This window comes from Asparagus officinalis, chromosome 3 (genome assembly GCF_001876935.1).
Source record: "Asparagus officinalis chromosome 3, Aspof.V1, whole genome shotgun sequence".
In the NCBI taxonomy this organism is placed as follows: domain Eukaryota; kingdom Viridiplantae; phylum Streptophyta; class Magnoliopsida; order Asparagales; family Asparagaceae; genus Asparagus; species Asparagus officinalis.
The window spans coordinates 107,707,035-107,717,178 of NC_033796.1; the positions used below are offsets into that span (position 1 = coordinate 107,707,035).

The 10,144-nt window shown below is 37.8% G+C and overlaps 1 protein-coding gene across 3 annotated transcripts in view; it reads left to right on the plus strand.

Annotated features, from left to right (window-relative positions):
* Positions 1 to 8,605, plus strand: part of LOC109835687 — a 16,052-nt gene extending 7,447 nt beyond the window's left edge. Inside the window, exons 6-10 of one of the 3 annotated variants that reach the window (XR_002245644.1) lie at positions 4,583 to 4,668; positions 5,677 to 5,810; positions 7,080 to 7,370; positions 7,606 to 7,777; positions 8,197 to 8,309. Coding sequence is in view for 2 of the 3 variants with exons in the window: in XM_020403683.1 (XP_020259272.1) it covers positions 4,583 to 4,668; positions 5,677 to 5,810; positions 7,080 to 7,370; positions 8,197 to 8,369 (684 nt within the window). In the remaining variant the exon portion in view is untranslated. Of the gene's footprint in view, positions 1 to 4,582; positions 4,669 to 5,676; positions 5,811 to 7,079; positions 7,371 to 7,605; positions 7,778 to 8,196 lie in introns of those variants that run through there. The other 2 variants (XM_020403683.1, XM_020403684.1) reach the window with 2 other exon arrangements.

The window sequence follows — 10,144 nt, forward strand, 5'->3', positions numbered from 1 at the left end:
TCTCAAATTCTAAAAAAAAACAAACCCCTTTCAAACCTTTACCTTTGTATTCTGCAGAAAGACAAAAAAAATTCCAAACTACAACTTCTATTAAGGTGTCATGTGCCACCCACGTATCATTTTTAATAAAAAAAATAACCTCAAAGGTTACTTCCACTTTTAACTTTGATACCCGCAAAGTTTTTCTTTAAACATATCCCAATGTTTGTATCATTTTTAACTTTACCTAAAGTTTGTTTTTGCCCAAGAAAAACCCCAACAATCAACAAAATTTAGCTTTGATACCCTAAAGTTTAACAGAAATTTATTTGATACCCAAAATGTTAACAAAATTTTAACTTTGATACCCTAAAGTTTAACAAAATTTAGCAAAAAAAATAAGTTTTTGGGTATCAAAGTTAATTATGTTAAAGTTTGGGTACCAAAGTTAAATTTTGTTGATCTTTGAGGTATTTTGCCCGCAAAATTAAGGAAATTTTGGGGTATCAAAGTTAAAAAGGAGGACAAGTTTAGGGTATTTTTTGGGCAAAAAGAAACATTAGGGTATCAAAGTTAAAAAAACAAGGTAAACGTTGGGGTATTTAAGTGCAAATAACCTTTTTTTTTTATTTTAAAGCTTGCTACCTAGCATCATTTGCACAGAATATACTGCAAAGAATGCTCCCATGAGACTTGCATGAGACCATGTTTTTAGACAGTTTTACCCTTCATTTGTAATCTGTCGATGTATTTATTCTTCCTTTTTCCTCCATCTTCATCGACCTATATGATACGAGTGTATCTTCTCTTCGGAACTTAGTGATCCTCATGGAAGCTTGAGGATAGCTGATTCTCATGGTAGCTTGAGAATAGAGGTGTAAAACAGCACAGTGGAACGCAGGTTGACGCGTGGAATGAGACGGCGAATCGAAGAATCGAAGCATCCAGATTTCAGCCCATGAGTCAACTCATAACAGTCATGAGTCGACTCATCAGGTTGAGTCGACTCATGCTTGTCATGAGTCGACTCACGAAACCCAGTCGTTTGTCATCAGTCTCTGACAAGTCGACTCATCTCATTCATAAGTCGACTCATTGCTGGTTTTGTGTTTTGTCCAGTTTCGGAGCAGTCGACTCATCTCAGTCGTGAGTCGACTCATCGAAGGTTTCCTGGTTCGTTTGGGTTTCTGTTTGCACGAATTCCTGTTAGGTTTGGGCTTGGGCTTGGTTATTTACCACTTTTTCATCCACGTTGTTACACCTATATAAGGGATTGTTTAGGGTTTCTAATCAATCAGAGGTAATCAAAGTGAGATTCTAATCAAGAGAGATTAGATTGTACTTGGAGAATTGAGAGAGATTGTTTTTCAATTCTAGTGAGATTGTTCTAATCAAGAGAGATTAGATTGTACTTGGAGAATTGAGAGAGATTGTTTTTCAATTCTAGTGAGATTGTAAGAGAGGGATTGTAATCTTTTCATACTCATAATCTAGAGGGTATTTTTCTTCGCCACATACTAAATTGTTCTTGTGTTTCTATCATCCTCTTCTCAACCTACATTTGATAATTCCGCGATTAAGGGTGCTCGCACGACGACTCGTATCAAGTTAGTATCAGAGCTATCAGATTTTGTGAAGGGGGCATCATGTGTATGGTCCTGACTCGATCGCAATACAAGAAGCTAGACGAGATCCTTATTTTATTAGGAGTCCAGAAATTAAGGAAGAAGAAGATGACTGAAGGAGATAGTTCAGCAAGGATAGATGCATTGGAGAAGCAGATGGAGACAATGGGTTCGACCCTCGTGCAACTCGTCAATCTTGTCCAAGAGATGCATTGGAGAAGCAGATGGAGACAATGGGTTCGACCCTCGTGCAACTCGTCAATCTTGTCCAAGACGAAGAAAACAAGGAGGAATCTTCTTCGAAATGCAAGAAGAAACTTGTGGAGTCCGATGGAGAAGGCGAGGATTCTGATTCAGATGAGGAGGCCCGTATTGTTAAGTCTGTTTCACACCAAGGGGGTAAGGGTTCTTACCAGAATTTGAAGATAGACTTCAAAGTAGAAATTCATGTGTATGACGAGAGTGTCAACGTCGAGAGGTTTGATGATTGGATCGAGCGGATGGAGATCTATTTCACACTCTACGGATATTCATCCAAGGAGAAGCTCATGTTCGCGACTTTGAAGCTTTCGGGACATACATTGACATGGTGGAAATTCTATTGCAAGCAGGAGAAGAAGACGGTGTCGTGGAACAAGTTCAAAGAACTACTTAGGAAATAATTCTATTCGGTAGGGTTCCTCGAAGAGCGTTGGTACAAATGGTACGGCTTACGCCAAAGAATTAATCAAACCGTTCAAGAATACACCACGGAGTTCCAGCAGCAGGCGATGGTCCTCAACATTGCGATAGAGGAATATTCTGTTTTTATGAAGTATATGGCGGGATTGAGCGATTACATCCGGAAGGAGATGAAATTATTCACGATCGAGACTATTACAGAGACGAGCGTGAAGGCTATTGCTATTGAGGGCAAGCAGAAGAATAACAACGAGACTAAGGGAGACTCCAAACAGACGGGAGACGAGTCTAGTGGTTCCAAATATAAGGAGGAGAAGAAGGGTGATCCAGGGAAAGCAGAACTGATTTGTAGTCACTGCGAGAAGACATGACATGTTGATGATCGGTGTTGGGAGAAGTATCATCATCTCAAGCCAAGAGGATTGAAGAAAAAAGAGGAGAAAAATGCATATATGATAGCTTAAGGTCCGAAAGAAGTCCCGGGGATGACAGAGCCCAACAACAGTCTCAATCTTATGGTGGGGAAACAGATCACGAAAGAGGACGAAGACCCTCGAGAGCAGCTCTTTGTACTGAAGTTGTAAGTGAAGACAAGTTTGGTTGATGCCATAGTTGATCCGGACAGCGAGAAGAATTTGATATCCGGGGCCTTGGTTCAAAAGCTGGGTCTGAAGACGGTCAAGCATCCGAAACCCTATCCATTGGGATGGATTCAGAAGAAGGAGAGACTGGGTGTAGTTGATCAATGCACTGTCAGATTTGCGTTCCACGAGTCGTATATTGACGAGGTCACGTGCGACGTAGTTCCATTTGATGTTTGTCAGATTATACTGGGCAATCTGTACTTATGGGATAGATATACGATCTACGAGAGGCGGACTCAGAAGTATACATTCATCAAAGATGATGAAAAGTTTATATTTCGTTCGGCGTCTCTTCCGAGGGAGACAAGCTTGGGGACGGCGACGCGAGCGAAGAGGCTAGTGAATGCAAGCAAGAAGTTTGTCTCGCTATGCATTAGACTTTCAGAAAAGCCATTGAAAGAGGAATGCATGTTGGAGCGGAAGACGACTACGACAAGGCAAGGAGCGAAGGAGTCGTTTTCAGTTGTACATCGCTATCAAGTTCCTAGCAAGGTCAGGTGGTGCAGAAAAGATAGAGCTCGGGAGTTTCCTCAGCTGAAGTTCTAACTTGAACGGGACTTCAAGATCCTAAAGGGTGGACCCATGATACGGGTGTATTTTCTCTTCGGAACTTAGTGATCCTCATGGGAGCTTGAGGATAGCTGATTCTCATGGTAGCTTGAGAATAGAGGTGTAAAACAGCACAGTGGAACGCAGGTTGAAGCGTGGAATGAGACGGCGAATCGAAGAATCGAAGCATCCAGTTTTCAGCCCGTGAGTCGACTCATAATAGTCATGAGTCGACTCATCAGGTTGAGTCGACTCATGCCTGTCATGAGTCGACTCACGAAACCCAGCCGTTTGTCATCAGTCTCTGACGAGTCGACTCATCTCAGTCATGAGTCGAGTCATTGCTGGTTTTGTGTTTTGTCCAGTTTCGGAGGAGTCGACTCATCTCAGTCGTGAGTCGACTCATCGAAGGTTTCTTGGTTCGTTTGGGTTTCTGTTTGCACGAATTCCTGTTGGGTTTGGGCTTGGTTATTTATCATTTTGTCATCCACGTTGTTACACCTATATAAGGGATTGTTTAGGATTTCTAATCAATCAGAGGTAATCAAAGTGAGATTCTAATCAAGAGAGATTAGATTGTACTTGGAGAATTGAGAGAGATTGTTTTTCAATTCTAGTGAGATTGTGAGAGAGGGATTGTAATCTTTTCATACTCATAATCTAGAGAGGGTATTTTCCTTCATCACATACTGAATTGTTCTTGTGTTTCTGTCATCCTCTTCTCACCCCACCTTTGATAATTCCACGATCAAAGGTGCTCGCACGGCGACTCGTATCATTGTAGACATGCTAAAATCGACCCATGGGCATGCTAAATATAAACTTATAAAATTCGAAAGAAAATCAAATTAAAACCAAGGAAATAAAACTAGAATCAAGAAACAACAAAAATCAAATTAAAACTAAGGAAATAAAACTAGAATCAAGAAACAACAAAGAATCCATCTTAATGTCTCAAGAAGGAGAATTATATATCAGAAAGGAAAAAGCTTATTATTTATCTCTCAATAACCAAGTTATGTACTATAATTCATTCTTGATTTTCTTCTCCTTTGATAGACAGCGTTTTGAGCCTTTTATGTGCTGATTTTCATACTTGACCAGCTTTTGCTTCTTGGTGATCGAGTGGAAGAAGCATTTAAGGAACTTGAGACTTCATGCCATAACGTTGATTCAGCACTACCTTTCAGGTTCTTCAAGCATACTGTAGTGCAAATATAAGATTTTATGTTAACTCATTTGATGCCTATGTTTATCTTTGTTTTCATATGTTCATATTCTTTTTTAATTAATAAAGATCTGTAACTGCAATAAGTAACTGGTCTATGAACACTTAAGTATTTACTTCAGCATGTTCTTTTAACTATAATTCTTGCCTCAATTAAACATCTATGCTCTTTAGTCAAACAACTTGTCCTCTCTTCCCGCTGCAGCCCTTCCTTTTCATTTACCAATCTAATGCAAAATATGTATGTTGTTGCTGTGGTATTGTTTCTCTTCAATGAGGAGATAGCCATGTTTTTATCCTATGCATTTGATGTAGGGCATACTTACTTTCAATGTCTGTTAATTTTCTGTTTCTTTTTTAAATGTATCCTTCTCCTGCTTTATATATTTTTCTGCATATTGTTGCATCAATAGGGTCTTTATTATAAGTGGCTGATATATATTGTTAGCCTATAACCCAGCAATTTATGCATTTGAATAAAGTGGTTATCTAACATGGTATTAGAGTATGAAGTTTCAAGAGTCTTTTGAGTTCAAGCCTCACCGTCCACACTCACCCACTCACTATGTCCCTATATTTCTACGTTTCTGAGTGAGTTATCTGACTCATCTCTCATTGAGGCTTTTCTTTGTTGCCTGAAATCCAACTGTGAGTGTTTGCTCGAGTCTTGAGATTTTTTTGATATTCTTTTAATCCATGGCCATCTGCTTAAGCTTTTGAGTAAACTGACCACCTTACGCTCTCAATCCATAGTTCATTATGGAAAGATCATGCTATCTTTTATCATGTCGTTTTACATCACGTTATCAGAAAACGATCATGTTATCAGTTTATGTGTTTCATCTTAGTCTTTTTTTTAATTGACAAAATGTGTGCTTTTTGAGTTGTTTCATTTTGTTTCACTCATTTCCGTTTTCAAACTGAAAAGTTGATCTGGTTTTCTGAACTTGATAGTTATTTCATATTTCAGGCTAATGGCTAGATTACTGGAGTGTTTTCAGAGAAATAAGATCACCATGATCTGTAGCTACTATGAGAATGCTTTGAAGAGGGATCCTATCTGTTACCTGTCTCTGGAAAGGCTAGTAAAGATGCACAAATCCGGTTTGTATCACCTTAGAAATTACAGCTTGAAATTTTGATAGTAAAGCTGAAATATATCTAGAGTGTGATCAATTCATTACTTATATTTGGTACAGTAGTGCAGAACAGCAATGATTATTACAGTAGATACTCTATACAATAGAAGGGGGGAAAATCTCTACAGATAGATCCACACATACTCCTGAGTAGTTTTTTCCCCCTACAACTGGTCTATATTGTCTCAAACTTTGAACTCGAACAAGGTGGGAGATCTTTGTTGAAGCTTTTTCTTGGATTATCTGATGTCAATCTGATGAGAAAGGGTTACACCAATGTCGCTTGGCATTTAAGCTTCATCTTGGATTTTATATTGGTTCCTAACCTCTAATGGATCCTGGTTATGCCTGCTTCTTAGAGCATAGTAATATCTCAGTTATAACATTTGTACTTCCAGATATAGAACAGCATGTGTTTTAAGTTATCAACGTTAGTTGTTATTAGAAGAGGGGACATTTACTGATTTTTCAGCATGACAACCTACAGCCATCTAGCTATTGAGAAGCTGATAAGAAACCACAGGATGTTGATAGGACCTCGATCGTCTTGCTTATTCATTTAGCTAATACCTCACATGAGTTCCTTTTTTCAGGGTGGTTCAAAATTATTCATTGTTCCTACAAATTTAGACTTATTAAAAGTGTCATACAATCAGACACTTTGATGATGTACCCTTGGTGACAATACATTGATGTCGCAGGTATAATATCATGGTGATCCAACATTCAAATAGGATCTAATCATTAGATGTGAAACAAAGAGTGTAGAATTTATATTTTGAATTATTATTGTGAAAATATGAACCATAGTAACTTTCCATATTGTGTAGCCTTTGTTAGAGAAATTCAAATATGAACTTGGATACAACAGGACAAGAATGTATGCAAACTCTCAACAACTCGGTATAGATATGCCATGGAAATGAAAATGTGTACATAAAGAATTAAGGCAAGACATGACAAATGGCACAGTTACATTAGAAGCTCAATATTAAAAACCACAATATTGTTCATTATCAAATAAAAGATAGAGTAAAGCAGATCAACACCCAAAATGATAGCATAGTCGTATTTGTCCATATAAAATAGGAAGGATAAACCTAACCAGTTGTGCCAGAGCAGTGTTTAGAGACCAAAATTGTTACGTAACATTACATTCCAACTTCAGTAAGATTGCATTGTAGACAGTGATTCACAGAAAAAAGTACCATTCCATAATGCAGTTGCTTTTCAGGAAATTACAGTACATTGATGATGTTTGAGATGATAGCTTTGCATCTTGATGCTGCTGATGGGCAATGTAGCATTTGGGAGGAATTTGCATCGTGTTTCCTTCAATTCCAAATAGTTGTACAATCTGAATATGAAGATTGCACTTCAAAGAATCTAGAAAGAGGAGGGACAAAAACTGTCTCTTCCAGCAAATTCCCTGCAGCTCTTGCAAGGGAAAATGGTTCATGGAAGCTTCGGTTTGAGTGGTGGAAAAGGCGACATTTCAGAAGTTCGTCTTTGCAAGAAAACGCCAGTGAGTAGACAGCTCTCTTTTGATCTTTTACTAATAAAATTAACATGTATTATGTACTCACAAGGGCCAAAAAAGTTTAAATGAATATTGTAGTCAATTGGCGATAAGCACACTCTTTATTTATAATGCAACCACGGAAGGTGATTAGCTTGGTGCTAGCCAACACATATTACCCATGATTTTACTACTTTGCCCTTGGATGCACTCGCATATTCAAAAAGTTATTTCCTTGCAGGTTCCGTGGCCTATGAGCAAGTCAAAATACTGCCAAAGTTCATTTGCTTTATCGATATTTTCTTCTAGTGTTTATGTTGTCACAATCTCAAACTGTGGGTAGAATATGAAATATGTACAAATATACGACAACCACCACCACCACCACCAAGGCTTTGTTCCAAATTTTGGGGGTCAGCTTCCTGAATCCTAATCTTCCTTTCATTTCTGTTATTGGTCATGTCCTCCATTAACTATTATCATATTACATATGTTACCAAATTTGTACATACCTAAATAAGCCTGAGCCTCAATACTCAGAAGTTTGGTAGTTGGTCCGTATAGATGCTGGTCCAAATGGTATGGAAGTTTTTCTTCAAATTTTTACATCGCGCTGTTGAAACCCGAGACCCTACTGTGTAAAGAAGGATTTACCTTATCTTTATGATTAGTTCTTTTATTGTGTGTCTTGAATTATTGAGAGTAGTTGCTTGTCTTTCCACGACAAGTTCAAGTTAACCGAGTGAGGAAGTGATTACCTTGCGAATAAATTATACGTTTTTTTTTTAAACAACATCATAGGCTAAACAGTACATTTGTGTGCTTGCATCAGGTGACTCGAAGCTATTATGTTTTAAGGCGGCATGTGCTTCTCACATTTATGGCCCGATGCACGAGTACGTAGTCAGAGTGTTTAATATCTTGAAAAAGGAGGACGACGACGAGCATTGCTTAATCCTCAACACTCACATCCAGCAGTCCATGGACCTACTTAAATATTTGTGAAGATGATGATAATATGGAATCTGGTTCAGAGGAGATGGCTTCCTTGTTCCATCGACAAATGTAGAGTCCGTTTCGAATACTGATTTTTCGTTTAAAAAAAATGGGGGGAGGGAATCGATCAGGAAAATGTAAATTTCATGAGATTTTGCAGGCTTCTTTATATGTGGAGCTGATCCTTTTAATTGATCCCTATTTTTCTTTTCTTTTTTAATTTAGGAGATTCCCTGTGTTTAAAATGTGTGATGCCCTGTTATTTGCTCTCATTTACCCATGTTTTCAATCTAGGGTTGACTGCTGCAGATAGACCCTTTTTTTTTAACATACTGCCCCAGTAGTTTTGTTTTCGCATATAGGTTATTGAGTGTTTTTTTTAACTCTTTTATCCTCAGGGGATGTATTTGTTAAAAACATTTTTTTTTCTATTTGAAGATAGAAGAGTCTAAAACATCTTAACTCAGGGAGTCTATATGTGTATAATATCTTTTTGGTAAGAAATATTATATCATAGTTAGTAAGATACATTAATATTATCACCAAAATAAGTTTTTTTACCAAAATAAGATTTTCAATGAAGTTAAATGAAAAAAATAATTAAGTAAGCTTCTTGGATATTATGTAAACATAAATATTACAATCATAAATTTTTCCATCCTTTTGATCTTTCGGCATCACTTCTCATCTAATTCTCAGTTCGATATTGATCTTTCAGCACCAGTTCTTCTCTCCAACTCCTTACTGCTGAGGAGTTGGGGAAAGTACAGCTGTTCATTCGTGAATGAAGCGAACTGTTGCTGGAGAGATTGAGCAATCCTTGTGGTGGATTCATCCAATTGGACTTGAGTGACCTAGCCGGAGTTGGATGTTTCTGCATAGTTTGGAACCGAAAATCAGTCATCTTCTCAAAAGGAGAAGATGAGCCTCCACTGTGGACGCCAAACTGTTTATGTCAGGAAGTTGATTACTTTGGCCCAAAGAGTTATGATGATTCTGACTCAACATTAAATGTGCAACTATTGAAGTTGATATGTTATCTTGTCATCCCCTAGCGAACCCAAGTAGTAGACGCCTTTCGTCTCGAAGTCGGGTCAAATAGGAGATCGGCGAGGCATATATCCAGGTCGTGCTTTTAGATTTGTGGGACTTGGTCAATTAATCATGACATGCTGACTATTACCCTTAGTAATTTTCAAGATATAACAATTTCTATAACAATCAGAAAAATTGAGCATGACAAGTCCATCAGGACCTAACATGGCATCGTTGGATATAGAGCAATCAGGGCTTTTTTCTCTCTCTCTCTCTCTGCGGAGAAATGAAGACACCTAAAAAGATTAAAACGCGAAGTGCGCTTGGAGGAAAAAAAAAACTCATAAAAAAATGATGTGGAAGGAAAAGAGGCGGATAGAATAAAACCACAGAAAACAAATTCCGTGAAATTAAAAGGATGGGGGTGTTTTTACCATAAAATCTTAATAACCGTACATAACTAATACCCGTGAAGATGAGTTAAGAAAGTGGGTCTTGACTATTTTCAAATAGTATCTAATACTTAGAAATTTTCACGGCATGTGCACGTGTAGTTTAAAGTTTTTAAGCTATTTCTTTTTACTTACAATTTATTCATGGCTCAAAAGCACTCGTATACCCTATTGTTTCGACTTTTCACTTATATACTCCAACTTGTATTTGACAGCAAAAAGTACACCGGAAATTTTTAAACTTGCACTTACATACCCTCACTTTTCTTAGTGGCACTTAAATACCCTGATGTTTTT